The sequence below is a fragment of the Stenella coeruleoalba genome, assembly GCF_951394435.1.
Source record: "Stenella coeruleoalba genome assembly, chromosome: 8".
In the NCBI taxonomy this organism is placed as follows: domain Eukaryota; kingdom Metazoa; phylum Chordata; class Mammalia; order Artiodactyla; family Delphinidae; genus Stenella; species Stenella coeruleoalba.
In genome coordinates, this window is record NC_137154.1 from 30302341 (window position 1) to 30318135 (window position 15795).

Sequence of the window (15795 nt, forward strand, 5' to 3'; positions counted from 1 at the left end):
CTTCATATTCTTTTCCATTATGGTTTATCACAGGATATGTGGAGTTCCCTGTGCTATACAGTAGATCTTGTTGTTTATCCATGCTATATATAATAGTTTTTTTGTTTTGCTTTGGTTTGGTTTTTCTGGCCGCGCCACGCAACTTGCAAGATCTTAGTTCCCCAACCAGGGATTGAACCCAGGACCACGGCAGTGAAAATGCTGAGTCACAACCGCTGGACCACCAGGGAATTCCCAATAGTTTTTTTTTCGTTTTTTAATTGAAGTATAGTTGAAGTACAATGTTGTGTTAGTTTCAGGTGTACAGCAAAGTGATTCAGTTATACATACATACATATCTTTTTTTCCTCATTTCTTAGCTTTCTCAGTGATTTGGGTGGGTTTTTGTTTGTTTATTTGGCTGCTCTGGGTTTTAGTTGTGGCATGTGGGATCTTTAGTTGTGGCATGCGGGATCTTTAGTTGCAGCACGCAGCATCTTTTTTTTAGTTGCGGCATGTGGAATCTAGTCCCCTGACCAGGGATCGAACCCCGACCCCCTGCATTGGAAGTGCAGAGTCTTAACCACTGGACCACCAGGGAAGTCTAGGTGTTTTTGGTTTAGATGTTTTCTTTTTTGAGCTAGAGTCCTGTGTCACACATGCACAAAAGCAGGAGAGTCAGAGGAACAAGAAAACTTAATGTACTTTTAGGTGGTGATGAGTGTTAGGAAGTCCAGCAGGGTAAGAAGGCTGAGAGCCAAAGAGAAAATAAGACTCTTAGGGACATTAAATGTCCCTAAGACATTAGATGTCTCAGGGACATTAAATCACTTGTCAAGGTTCACAACCTGTGATGCCACAGTCCCTTCACATTCTGGGCTGAGATGGGCTCAGGGACACGGGCCTACCATATCTGAGCAGCTAGCTTTGTGATTTTCTTTGGAGCCTCCATACAGCACCAACTGCACGTCCCATAATGCTTGCAGTGACAGTACTATTTTTTTTTTTTTTTTTTTTTTTTTTTTTTGCTCTACGCGGGCCTCTCACTGTTGTGGCCTCTCCCGTTGTGGAGCACAGGCTCCAGACGCGCAGGCTCAGCGGCCATGGCTCACGGGCCCAGCCGCTCCGCGGCATGTGGGATCTTCCCGGACCAGGGACGAACCCGTGTCCCCTGCATCGGCAGGTGGACTCTCAACCACTGCGCCACCAGGGAAGCCCCTAGCACTATCTTTTAAGGATTTACTCTGTGCTCATGATCCCTTTCTATTAGTTGTCCTTACCATTTATTTCCACTGGCTCCCCACCCCAGCTGGAATACTAATCTAAGCACCTCACCATGACCCCCCAGCCCTGTATGGCCAGCCTCTGCAGCCTTCCTCACACTATTTCCCCTCTCTAGTCCCACTCGTCCCCTTTCTCCAACATGACAGGCCTTTATACTTGCTGTTCCCTCAGCCTGAAATCTCCTTCGCCCTCTGCTGATAGGTATTTGTCTATTTTGTCAGCCCACTCCCCCTCCAAGATCATAAACTTCTTGAGGACAGGCAGGCCTCTGTTTTGTTTCCTGCCATGTACCCAGAGCTGAGAACAGTGCCTGGCACATGGCAGACGATCCATACTTGTTGAGAGAACGATATGAAAGAACACAATGATGCTATTTTAGAGAGTGAGGACAGGAAAGGCCTCTCTGAGGAGATGACATTTGAACAGAAACCTGAATGGTATGAATTGAAGAAGTCATCTATGTGACTATCTGGGGAGTTGGGGTATGGACAGGGCCCAATAAATAGTTTCTCTTCCCCACTATGTTTCTGAATATGGCAGGAAATAAATGAGTTGGCAGATGGGGGCCAAAATACCACCTTTATTATTTATTCATTCATACTCCGAGTATTTATTGATTATCTACTCTGTGCCAGTCACGTTTTAGAGGGTAGGGGTGCAGGAGAGAACAGAAACGAAGCCCTTGCCCCCTGGAGCTCACTTTCTGTTAAAGATGGGTCAGGCATACATACCTTAGGCTTAAGAAGAAAACGTCCTTCCTCAAATTAGCCATATTGACCCTCTTCATCTGGACCATGACTGAGTTCTCATCATCTCCATTCCTCAGGGGCAGAGCTTGCTCACTCCCTAGACCCCATCCCTAGAAGGGCAGAGGTGAGACAAAAATGCCTCTTCCTTCTTCCCAGATTTACTGATCTCCCATGGTGTGAGCGCTTCTAAGGGGGGAAGCAGTTAGGAGTAGCAACTGAGATGGAAGTTAAAACCTAGAAATTGTGGTGTCCTTGTAGCCCAATAAAAGTGTAAACATGTAAATAATTTTGTAAACAGTGGTTGGAAACAACACAAATTTTTAAAACACTTAAAAATTCTTAAAATTTGCAAATATTGACAGAATTGGAATTTTTTAATCTAAATGTGTCATTTTATAATATGAACATTTTTCTTTTAAAACTGATTAAGGAAGGAGTCAATAACATGCACACACCCCCTTTTATCCCCACCTTCTTCTTTAACTAGAACCTCACAGATTTCTTAAACTGTGTATAACCTTTTTCTCCTACCTTTTTATATTTTACCACCAGGTGGCACCAAAGTGCTGTTGATTCTACTTTAGAATTTCCTAGTAGTTCTTGCTAATTAAAGATCAGGCCTAAGTTTTAAAATGTACCCAATCTTTTCTTTAAAGCCCCAAAGTAATATTTCAATGTATTTTATGAAGTTCAAACCTTTGTAAAAGTGGAAAGAAAAATTTCCAAACACATTCTAAAAGAAAACAAAACAAACCTATATAAATTACCAAATTACAAGAATATCTACCATTCAGTATATAGGTTTTGGGGAGGGAGGGGAGGATAACTGATTTAGTATTATTTTGGCCCTTCTACTAAGTATGAACAACTTAAGTTGACTGGAAATTATTTTTGTCTTTACATCTTTCAGTTATCTTCACCCAAATTCAAACTGGATGTTTGATCAAGAGAAAAGTCGTTTCAGAGGGGACACGGTAAGTTCCTTTAAATAAATCAAAAACTGAGGTACTGAGATTAACTGGCTTTCTATGACACTAAATTTGTTTTTTTTTTTTTTAAATGTTCTCTTTTCCATGAAAATTAAAAATACATATTAAACCAAGTATAGAGTGGAAAGAGCAACTGACCTAGACATTAGCTCCAGTTCTGCCAGTGACTCAGTATGTTGCCTTTGGTAATTTAGTTATCCTCTGTGGGTCTGATTTCTCTCTGGTAAATGAGATTTAACCTATGATCTCCAAAGTTCCTTCTGTTTCTGAGGATTTCAAAAGTATCAAGAAGAAAGTTTGGCACAGCATAAGGCAGAACTTTCTAACAGCTGGAACTGCCACTACCAATGGGAGTGTGAATGAGCTGACGGTAGCTGTATCCAAAAGAAGCAGAGATGCTGTTGAACATTCTTAAGCCTTAGGCAGGTGATTGAACAAGCCTTAAGGTCCTTTTTAAGCCTAAATTTCTTAATTCTGTAAGTTAAATTGAATTGTAAGCTGCCTGACAGGAGAGACTCCAAATCATACCTTATAGTCAGAGGCTGACAACAAAATGCACCTCTCAGATCTCTGACTGCAGGGAGATTAACTGACCAACAATCCTGCTGATTACATCAGAATCAGGAACTTTTTAAATATGGAGAATCCCAGGCCCCATCTCAGACCTACTGTATCAGAATCAATGGAGGTGGAATTTCTATGTTTAAAATCTTCTCCAATGACTTCCCTCGTGGTCCAGCAGTTGAGACTCCTTGCTTCCAATGCAGGGAGCCCGGGTTTGCTCCCTGGTCAGGGAACTAGATCCCACATGCCGCAACTAAGAGCCTGTGTGCCACAACTAAAGGAAGATCCAGTATGCCATAGCTAAGACCTGGCACAGCCAAATAAATAAATAAATATTAAAAAAAAATCTTTTCCAAGTGATTTACCTGTGGACTGACCTGCATAAATCTAAACTGTTCAGTCCCCAGCAGAGTAAGTTGTGAGGCCTAGGTGCATGGTAACTATTCCTTGAAAAAAAAATCCCCCCCAAAAAATGTTGAAAAGCTTGACAAGTTTGTGTTATTTTGGAATAAAAGGAGAAACTGGCAAAGTTACTATAATGTGTTTCCCTAATATCTCAAGGTCCTCTATTTTCTCTTTCATATTGAATTTTTTTTAAACTTTCCTCATAATGTTCTATAAACTGAATTCATATATTTTAACACTAACCTGAGGCAAAAAAGAAAAAAAAAAAGAGTTTAATAACTAGTACCAGATTTTGTCAACCAGACCCCAAGAAAGCATTTTTGGCATCACCTTAACATCCAGTGCCATTGATCCAGTCTCCAGACCTTTCCTTACTTTGCCCTTCTCCAAGGTAATCTTGAAAATTACAGATGGTTGGTAGATTGCCTGAATTTTTAGAGCATTGCCTCAGAATTTTTTATGTTTGAAATGATTTTAAAGACATTTTCAAAAACCTTGGGATTTTTAAATTTTTCATTCTGATTGCCACTCCTCTTATTTCGAAGAGTCATAGCAGCTGTCATTAGACAAAAAGAAAGAGAATCACCTAAGAGGTGTTTACCCAAGAGGTCTTTTTTGAGACAGCATTAGGTGTCCAGGTCAGGAAAAGAAAGACAACCCACAGAATGTAAAGTATTCTCTCCACATCCTCCCACAGTTTCTCCTTGAGTCTAAAATCTCTTATTGCCTGCTTTTCTAGATTTCTTTCCACGTATATTCTTGTAGACAAAGAGAGCTTTCCAGGACACTTCAGCAGCAGAACTACCCTCAACCCCACTGCAGACTCCCACCCCAAGTGTTGGTTTTCTATACACGTCTTTTATGGGATGCCCAGACTTTGCCTGTAGTTCTTTGGAATAATTGTCTCATGCTAAGGTCTTTCCAAAATGTTTAAAGTTCTATTTGGAATTCTGAGGGAGTGAAAAGGAACCAAATTCTATGACTGAACTCTGTGTTAATACTTTGGCCCTAACAAATTCTCAGCATGACTAGGTGATAATCTTTCCAGTTTTCTATTCTGATTTTTCTCCCTTTACTTTTCTATTACAACACCTGGTTACTTTAACGCTCATTTAATTTTTTGCCTCATTCTGTTTCTCACCAGTAGTTTATGCACTCAGACCTTGGGATCCATGTGCGGTTCTGTAATTCAGAAATTGTTCCTTTGAGTCTCATTCTCTTCTTGGGTTAGATTTGAAATGGAAAGATTGGGAAAATAAAATCAGATTTAGAAAGGATTAGGAATATGTATTAGGAATATTATGTGTAGGAAAATATTTCTGGTATTTGTCCTAATGTTTTGAAGTTTGGGGTCAATATGGGTCTTCAGAAGTACTGAAAAGGACATCTGACCACAGGATATTTGACCAGGTCAGGAAACTAAGAAATTTTGGATCATGTTTTGAAAAGGTCTGGCTTTAAGAATGGCCTTCAGAAAAGAGAAAAAAAGAAGAAAGAGAAAGAGAAAAAAAAAAAAAAAGAATGGCCTTCAGTCAGTCACACCAGAAGCCTCACTGTCAGTCCTCACATCCCAAAGGTCCATCAGTTCTACACAGATGGCAGAGGAAAGAGGGCCCAGAAGCCCAAACTTGACCACTTGTGTAGCTTAAAAAGATATTTTTAGTTTTTCAACAACTTCATATTGTTATTTTTTTGTGTGCTTCAAAATAATCATTGTTATGTTAAATTATCCCTAAAAAATAGATGCTATCTCCTGTGCAAAATAGGACCACTGTACAGACACTGAGAGTCAGAAGGAAAGGACAAGTGAGTGAAACACTAACTGCAAGCCTCTGGGCCCAGTGTGGGAGCTCCTCCAGCCCAAAGCCCCAGATGCAAATGTGGAGGCATCAGAGCACAGAAACAAGAGCATTTATCTTGAGGACTCAGTTGCTAGAGTAGATACATATCAGATGTCTGATGGATAGGGAATAGACTTGATATTCTTTCTTTATTTCCTGAACCTATTATGTTTTGAAATGTTTATGTATGTATATGTACATACAAATACCCATATATATGTATGTATATATATAGATACATACGTATTTTTAATATATGTATATGGCTTCTAACTTGAGGTGGCGGGTTTGGCAAGGATGCTTTCATAAACTCAATAGCTATTATTCACCGGTCGTGTGATTGCATCAGGTCAAATATTTGGGGTGTCTTTGGATGGGAGGTATGATAAACCCTAAGTGCCCAGGATAACTTCGACACCATTCATTCTAGAAAGAGAGGCGTGTTTAAGCTTGCAACAGATTCTTTGGGGCTTATTCTGCAGTATAATCTTCAGCATGAGCTCACCATGGAGACCAGAAGTTTAAAAGTGCTTGATGTCAACATGCAAGGAAAGATGGTTACCTTTGAGGCATGTCTTTCTGAATTTTACATAATCCTACAAATGGTTTTCAAAGAATAATTAGATTTCAATAAAGGATTAGCACCTATAAAACGGGTGGGAAACTATATGGCCCACGGGCCAGAACTAGTCCAACATGTGTTTTTGCCAAAAAAGTTTTATTGGAACACAGCCACATCTATTTGTTTATGTATCATTTATTTCTTGCTACAATGGCAGAGTTGAATAGTTATGACAGAGACCATGTGGTCCGTGGTCCACAAAACTCCAAATTTTACTATCTGGCCCTAAACAAGAAAAACAAATATAAACAACCCAACAGAAAACAAACAGGCAGAGGAAATGAATAGGCAATGCATAGAAGAGCACACTAAATGCCCAGTAAATACATGAGAATATGCAGTTGTAATCAGGGAAATTCAAATTTCAACTACACTTTGATTTCATTCCAGGTGCATCAGATTCACAAATATTTAAGTCTCACAATATTGGTATTGGTAGGATGTAGGGTAATGGGGTTTCTTATTTTCTGCTGAAGGAAGCACAAATAAGTACAGTCGCTTTTGAAAGCAATTTGACATCCAATAGCAGTGAGTGCACATAGTCTATGACCTGGCCATTCCACTCCTAGACATACACACACACGTGTATAAAGGAAATACCTTTTAGAGAATCTCTTGGCATATATAAGGGAGACATGTACAAGAATATTCATGATAGCGTTATTAGAAAAAATACAAATAAGTTTCATATTCATAGAATGGATAAATACTGAGTATATTCTTTAAACAGAATACTAGGTAGTAAGGAAAATGAATTAACAATAGTACATATTTCATGAACATGGATAAAGCTCACAGGCTGAATGAAGAAACCAAGTTGCAAAAGAATACAGATTGATATTCTTTATATATGCAAAACAATAATATATATTGTTTAGGGATGCACCCATACAAAAAGCATGAAAATATGCACGGGCATTAATTATGGAGTTTAGGAAAGGTCTTACTTCCCAGAGAGAGAAAGAAGGAAAGGAATATGATTGGGGAGAGGTACAAAGGGAACTTCAACTACATTTGTAACATTCTATTTCTTAAGCTGATTGCCGTGAACTCAGATTTTTGTTCTATTGTAAATTGGAGTTACTTTATAAAAGGTGAAATTCTGTACATTCGAGGACTTATAATCCAGTTATTACAGCACTACTGAAGAAACTTCACGATCTCCCAGGTTTTGTTTCCTTAATGGAGCAGCTTGCAGGTATGGCTTCTTCATACACTTGTGTAGGCTCTATATTTATAAGAATGTCTGGGTGAGGGTGTGAGTTGGACAAAATCCAGCTTGTCCATGAGTCAACATGCCCTGTGCCCTTTGCACAAAAGCCCCAAGGTGAACATCACTCGAAGGGTGTGCCTCCTTTGTTGCCCAAAAGTACCCTGCAATGCAGAGGCACTGTAGCTAGGCTCCGCTTCCTCTTATCCAGCCTGTGGATGCTATCCATTTACTCATCCATGGCCATGAAAAACTAGAAGGAGGAACCAGTCTGGAGGCAGAGTCTCTACTAAGTTTATTACTTGTTTGCCATCAAATTTTGGTTCATCCAGATATCTTTCTAGGTCCTTAAGGGTTATGTAAGAGCTGATCATTTTTCTCTAGTTGTCTGGGATAGTATCTTAAAAATCAGCGTTTTTTTTCCTCTCTTGGGGCATCTTATCCAAGAAGTGAAGACTAATTGGCTAGTTTTTCTTTAAAGCAAAACATATATAATGTAGCAACTACCAGAAATACTAAAACTTTAGCATATCTTACCTCTTTTTTTCTCTGCCCAAGTCCTTTGTTCCTGATATTTTGTCATCTTGGACAAGCTGCCAATTTGAATCCTCCTTTCTTACCTTCTTCATCTCCTAGATAATAGGAATTTATTCTGCAATAAAATCTACATCTCTCCTTTTTCCACAATCCAAATCTCTCCTTTCATCTAAGTTGCCAGCCCTAAGATCTTATTCCTTGGAAGCAAAGAATAAAGTTCTCGAAGTGTGGTTCAAGGACCACCTGTCTCACTTTCACTTGACATGTATCAAAATGCTGATTTCGAGGCTCTAAGGCTTTTAAGACACTTTGCAGTTTTAATCAAGCTTTGCATGTGATTCTTATGCTAACTAAAGTTTAAAAACCACTACTTTAAAAGAAAGGAAATGAATTATTTGGACAAATTAAAGTCAATCAGTATAATATATAATTGTTATAAAAAAAACAGAAGATAGTGATACCTTGGCAAGAGAAATTCTGTCATCTTCCAGTGTTGTTACGAAAGAGAGACATTAAAGGAATCAAATAAAGAAATGAAATTAACAATTTGCTCTTCACTTGCTCATGAGAGTTGCTAGAAAATAATGGAAACGATTTAGACAATGGAAACCAATTTAGGGAAGCCTCCAAGGGCAACATACAAGGAACCAGGAGCCCAGGAGCTGTTCTGTGATGATCTTGGGCAGAGCACAGCATCTGCAAGCTTCAGATTTCTTATCTATAAAAGGTAGGGTTGTCCACCTACCTTTAATTTCTCTTTCGAACCTACAATTAGAGCAAATAGGTCATTCCTAAAACTTAAAGTCAAGGCATATCTGTATTTATTTGACTCTCAAGCGTGTGGATAAATTTATTGTATGTTAGTCATGTGCCCAACTGGGCATTATTTTTAAAATAAACTCCTGAATGTAAATATGATGGAAAATTTTCATTTTAAACTCCTTGGGTCTGCATCAACTTATTTCCATTTTCTTTAATTTTACTTACATGACATGAGTAATCAACTTGATAACAGTGACATTTTTAACCCAGCCTGCCTTAATTTAAAGTATTCGTGGCAATGTCTTCAAAATAGAGTAAAATAACCCAAAGGCACAGTGGAAAGCAAGAAAGGAGGTGCCCATAAAGCAGTATTTGGTACAAACAATGATAACAATAACGTGGGGTCTATTAAGCCACAAAAGTCCAGAAGAGGAAGGAATGCTGATAATTACCTAACACTAAAGTTGCTGCTGGCTTCTCAAGGGTAGTTACCTAGAACTCAAATGACAGCAAAAGCTGTCTGGAGAAATTGCCCAGTGTTCAGAAACATCACCTCCTTTGACCCTAACAAGATTCCTGTGTTCTAGGATTTTAAAGTAGATGAGAAAGCGATCTGAGTTGCGGTCACCAAAACTCTGTATGGTGGATGGCTAATTGCTAAGACTTAGCTATCAAGTGCATATCAAGGTAGATATAAAGATGTCAGTTGAAGTGAGAGGCGCTTGGGGGATGGGGGGTACACAGTTTTAATTTAGTATATAGCTAAAACTCAAATATTTATGTCAGATTAAGAGAAACCTTTTCTCTCCTCTTCAAAATCTTTCTTCCATTTGCACAGCTCCCAAAGTCCTCGCCATTTGGAACAGTGGAGAGTCATTTGAAACTTAACTGAATGCTGGAGGCAAGTTCTACTTTTCAGGTCATCCAATTTAGGAGATCCAATTTCTGCAGAGAGAAGACGACGAGTGGGGGAGGGAAAACCCAGATTCTAAGTCTTCGGATGCTTCCACCTTCGATCCACAACCTGCCACGCAAATCGAGCCAAGGCAGGGATTTTTGCCGCGAACCACCACCATCACCACCACCTTGTCACTCACGCCCGATTACCACGCCCCTCTGGTCCCACTCTCGGCCAATGGCGGCTCCTCTCTTTGCATAGTAATGAGCTCGAGACCTCCCCCGGCCAATGGCGCTCCAGGAGACGGGTTAGTTTTGCATGTACCTAAGTGATTTGCATAACCCAGCGACTGGGGGCTTGGGAACCCGAGCATGCAACCCTAGAAGGGAAAAGGACGGGAGGAGATTGAGCTGCGGCTGCGAGAGAGCGAGAAAGAGCCCGGGTGTTTGTGCGAGAGCCGGGCGGGGGGCTGTGGCGAGGGGCCGGCATGGCTGAAGGCTGCGCTCCGCAACCTTGAAGAGCGGCTGCGGCGGGAGGCCGGGGACCGGGAGGCGGGTGCGATGGCAGAGAGCGGCCCCTGCAGCTGCGCCCGGCCCGGCCGGCTGGCCTGAGCCGCTGGAGGAACGGGGCTGCCTCTGCGCTTCCATGGAGCAGCGGGTAGGGCGAAACTCCGGAGCGCCGCGTCCCTGCGCTGCTGCTGCCGCGGACTGTTGAAGGGGCCGAGCCCCCGCGACTGCAGAGAGAGGAGAGCCCCCGGCCCAGCCCGCAGGCCTGCCGCCCAGGGCGGCGGGGGGCGTCGGAGGGCGCCAGAGGCGCGCCGAAGGCGCGGCGCCGCGGGAGAGGCCGGCGCTGGAGGCGGCCGCAGCAATGCCGGGCCCGCTGGGGCTGCTCTGCTTCCTCGCCCTGGGGCTGCGCGGCTCGGCCGAGCCCAGCGGCGCGGCGCCGCCTCTCTGCGCGGCGCCCTGCAGCTGCGACGGCGACCGTCGGGTGGACTGCTCCGGGAAGGGGCTGACGGCCGTGCCCGAGGGGCTCAGCGCCTTCACCCAAGCGCTGTGAGTGCGGGCGGAGGGGGCGCCGGAGGGGGTTCCGGGGGGCGGAGCCAGTGGCAGATCCCACTCCATCCCCAGTGTCCCGAGGAGGGGGGCGCCGTCACCTCCTTGCCCCGCTCCAGCGCCGCGAGCTTCACAAGCTTTGCCAGTCCGGGTCCGAGACCCGTGTAGCTCTTTTTCCCAGACTTTTCGGGCACGATCACCACCACCCTCCCCCAACTCCCAAGTGCGTGTGGGGCCGAGGAGGAAGGAGGAATCTGGAAACACTTGCCCCAGGCAGCCTTTTCACGCGACTTTCTCTTCTCCCGCGAGCCCCTGCTCAGCTGGCAAGAGTTTTGCAGGCGGCAGGGGTGAGGGCGGCTAGAACTTGGCCTGAGTCTGAGACCGAGGCAATTTTCGTGGGGAAGCACCTGGAGCCTCCTGGGTTCCAGCATGTGGGGAGAAGAAAACACCTGTACCGCAGTCGGGGCGAATGGCCTTCCCATTTGGCCCTGTCCGGGGCGGGGGGCAGGGGTGGGAGCGACCTGGCACCTCAGTCCAGTTCCACTCCGGACTCACCAGCAAACGCCTGGGGTTCTGGAGCTCGCAGGGAAACCGGGCGAAAACAACGGAGAAGGGAGGGGGGGAAATTGCAGGTTTCTCTGGGTGAAATACTTTTACCCAGCAAGGCCTTTTAAAGAAGGAATGCTGACCTGAAGTACAGGATATTGGAGGAAAATGAAAGTTCCAGAGCATAAGCTCTGCCTGTCCCAAAAGGGAGCAGTTTTCTGCTGTTCCTTAACCAGTAGAACTTTTCTTTTGAGCTGCCTGAGGTTGGGAAAGTCACTCAGATGGTTCTGACTTCCAAAACCCCCCTCCACAAACGGGGACGGAGAGCTTTAGACATTCGCTTTAGAAACGAAGACTCTGAAATAGGTGTTGGCTGTGGTGTTGGCAGATGGCACCAGTAGAGAAAGAATAGGGTAACTGCGTGCAGGGTTTGGTGTATGCTCCTGTCCTGCCTTGCTGTGCTGTGCGGCCAGATTAAATCAAGGGCAGTGAAAGAACTGTTTGAGAGAGGAAGGGATTCTGAGAGGCCTTGGGTAAAGGGAATTTCCTTTTACCTTACAGCTGCTGAGAGGGACCTCTTAGAAATAGACAGTGTGAAAGGAATAACAGACCCCGTGAAGAGATCCTTTCTGTGCAGGCCAGAGCGGTGCTGTTTCCAGGTGGCTGGTGGGAGGTGTTCTACTTGCCCTCTGCCAGTGGGGTTTTTTTGAGTCTTGTGGTCACTTGGAACCTGTCTCATTCTTTGGCCGCCAGCCCCCTTCTCTTTTTTTTTTCCCCTTGTCTCAGGTTTTAGTTACACATTTGAAGTCATTTTCCTTCAATATGGTGAAATTTAACTTTTCAGTAAAAAAAAGTTAACTTTGCAGTGACAAGCAATTTGCCCACAAAGGTACCCTACGTGGGAAAGTTTGTGTGGGAGTGGGGAGAAGTAAGGGAAGGAAGACTGGGTAGAGGGGAAGGGGCTGTTTTTTTTCCCCAAGACCTCTTCATACTTTTAGGGAATTCATTCAGGAGAGGTGGCTTTCCCTGAAACCTCTTTCAGGTCCAAGAGAGAAAAGCATACTTTTACTATTTTGACCAGTTGAAAAGACCTTGTTTAGCAGATTCCTTGAGTTTTAATGTGTAGACTTGCCCTATAAGGAAGAGGGCTGTTTTACATTAGTACCTAAAAACCACAAAGAAATTTTTATTTTTATGAGAGCACACTCCTTGCTATAGAGCATCAGGCATCTTTCTTTAGAATTCACCAAAGGTAGTGAAATGCTATATTCTCAACCTTGAGCCTTACATAAGTGACTGTTCGTGGCTTGGGAAACAGATAAATAATTGGCACCAGTCCAGATCAGATTGTCTAAACTAGCATCATCATAGCACTTTCTGAGCTGTGGTGGTGGGCAAATGTGTTATATTTTCTTTTTCCCTTCGTGACCTGTAGAGTAGTTGTACCTCCTGATAACTCCTTATTTCACTTGAATACTCTTCATTTCACCCTTAAAAGTATATGTTATAGGGCTTCCCTGGTGGCGCAGTGGTTGAGAGTCCGCCTGCCGATGCAGGGGACACGGGTTCGTGCCCTGGTCCGGGAAGATCCCACATGCCACGGAGCGGCTGGGCCCGTGAGCCATGGCCGCTGAGCCTGCACGTCCGGAGCCTGTGCTCCGCAACAGGAGAGGCTACAGCAGTGACAGGCCCGCGTACCGCAAATAAATAAATAAATAAAAATATATGTTATAATGACGAGCCCTTGTAAAGGGCCTTTCAAGGGCCGTGTATTTGCATTTTGGGAAACCAGTGATCTCAAAAGCCATGTTGAAGAGGGGCGGGTGTTGTGATCTGCCCACTCCAGTTGATCTTATAAGACACCTTGGAATCACCCAAGGTCTCTTTGCTAGTACTTCTGATTTGCTGTCCCATCACAGATTTGGTGGAACACAGGTACACACCAAGGAACTAGATCCATGGTTCCCAAACTTTGATCCACTGATGTCTAATTTCTGGAGCATGGGCACCAAGGCCTGTTTAGTTATACATAAAATGATAATCACAAAAATAGAAGTCAAAAAGATGAGACTAATTATTAATCGAAGTTATTTTCTTGTCATTCCTCAGTGGTGTCTTACCTTCACCTCACTCAGGTGTGTACACATCCCACATTGGGACTCCTCGTTGACAGAGCAGGGATTTTATTTTACTCAACTTGGAGTCCAGAGTCCGGTACAAAGGAAGCGCTTAATGCTTCAGTGAATAAATAAGGACTTAAGGCCACACTGAGGGGCAGGATTGGGGCTTGGAATTCAGCCCTCATTCCCACGCGGGATTGCCAAACTCCGCATTCTCAGCATTTAGCTTTTTGTCCAGATCTGAGAACCCAGAGAGAGGATACCTGCTTTTTCTCCTTTAGGCTCGTTTAAACTTGTTCAGCCTAACAGTGTCTATTTCCTGCTGAAAGCTGCTTTATCTGAGTCTGGGGGCAGAGTCAGATGTAATCCTCAGTGTTGTTGATGGGATTCCCGTGTTCACAGAGTTTGCTGCACCTGTAGTGCTTATTTATATTTTGCAGCGGCAGTTCCTGATCCTGTGTCACAGTGCACTGGCTTGTCACATTTCACCCTGAGGTGTTTTAAAGGAAGTACTCCGACTAGTATTAAAATTCTGAAGTGTATTTTTAATCAGAAGGGTTCAAGTTTATTCCCCATTAGAGCCAATAAGGTCCCTCTTAATCACCTGCATTCCAAGATTCTTGATTGAGAGAGAAAGGGGTGAAGTCATGGTGGTGGTGGGGAGGGGATAGTGAACGTGTGTCCTCTGGTTTGTGTGTTACTGTCACAAAATTTGAGACTTGTAGACGGGGGTTACAAATTTCCGCATGCTAGGTTATGTCTGGTGCATAGTTTTAGGATTATAAAGGCTGTTTCTGTGGCTTTGTGGAGAGGGTGGTAGGTCTGAGCCCTCACCATGCCCCTGAGTAATTGTGTGGCCTTGGGCGAGTCATTCTACCTTTTTTTTTTGTTTGTTTTTTTGGTGACAGTTTCTTCATTTGGAAAATGAAGTCATTGGATTCACTAGATTCTATGTAAGGCTGCTTGTAGCTTCCAGACATTCTATGATTTATAATTCTTACACAATTTTAGGATGGCAAGGTGACGATAGTGATCGACTACTCTCGTGAAAAGATCCCAGAAGTATCTGAATATCCATCTAGTTGAAGTTGCACAAGCCTATTTATTGCCACTCACTTGGAGGAGGAGTTCTTTGTGTTTAGAAGTGTGTGTTAGGAAATTTGCCATGGAGACTTGTTACAGAATGCATGACTAGCTAAGGCGCTTTGCTGGGGTAGAATAGCCCCGCTTGTTTCCTGTTGGTATGGCTTCACACTTGGAAACTAAAATCACTCTGTTTCAGTAATTTGGATACTGTACAAAAAGTTACTCAACGTCCTCACTTCCATATAATTAGTCATAATCTCTGCAGCCTTCACGGTGTGTGTATCTTGTACACGGGCAGGTTAGCAAGCTTTCTATATAGAACTGATGGTTACCTGAGGGGCTTTGAAGGATTTTAAAAAATAATCTGTTGCTTTTTCTTCTTTGGGAAGCATCATCTCAGATTCTTCCCTAAGGTATACTTTTTTTCACGACCCCAAGCACCTTTCTTTTAATAGTATTATTTGAAAGTATTTTCTTATTTCCTCCAGTGTCAGTTGTATTCCCTGGCAGGTCAGTAATCAGTGGCTAAATGTTTATACCTTTTTTGATGGTCGAGTTTTGATATTTTGATGTCTGTAAGTTACTGTCTGTAAATTTCACTGTTAGCTTATTTTCTGCGGTGTGTCTTTCTAGAGAAGTATTTGTGTTATATACCAGGGAACTTTGTTCTAAACAAGGCCAATATATGAACATCTTTAGGTACAGGTCGTTTATTTTACAAACTAGTGAACTGCTGGGTTCTCTTTAAACAAGAGAAGAAAGAGCATTCTGCTGGGAATATGGAGAGCTGGTTTCCAGATCTGTCAATAAATCACACGAGTGACCTTGAGGTGGTGACACACTTAACCCTTCAGGGCCTTGGCTTCTTCACCTGAGAACAAGGAAGTAAACAAGTCTTATTGCCAAAAGTTTTCTTTCTGTTTAATTCGATTTTTTTCCCCATACGTTTGTCCCATCCTCTGTGTTGTGTTAAGTATAGTGTAGGTGTCTCAATCCTGAAATCCCTCCCTGACCCAGGAAACTTCCCCAGTTGTCCACCTCTACTGGAATGTATGCATGGGGAACCTGCCTCAGAAGGCAACAATGTGCTGGGTGTGGTCTGAGCTCTACCCAGGATTTAAACCAGTGATTCTCATTCGAGGCTCCTGAAG

General features: G+C 43.2%; 1 protein-coding gene across 1 annotated transcript in view; it reads left to right on the forward strand.

Annotated features, from left to right (window-relative positions):
- The first annotated feature begins 10192 nt into the window (after positions 1-10192).
- The window catches only part of LGR4 (leucine rich repeat containing G protein-coupled receptor 4), a 97047-nt gene continuing 91444 nt past the window's right edge, over positions 10193-15795 (forward strand). The window contains exon 1 of the mRNA XM_079929430.1: positions 10193-10892. Coding sequence (XP_079785556.1) covers positions 10708-10892 — 185 coding nt within the window. The 5' untranslated portion in view covers positions 10193-10707. The remainder of the gene's footprint in view (positions 10893-15795) is intronic.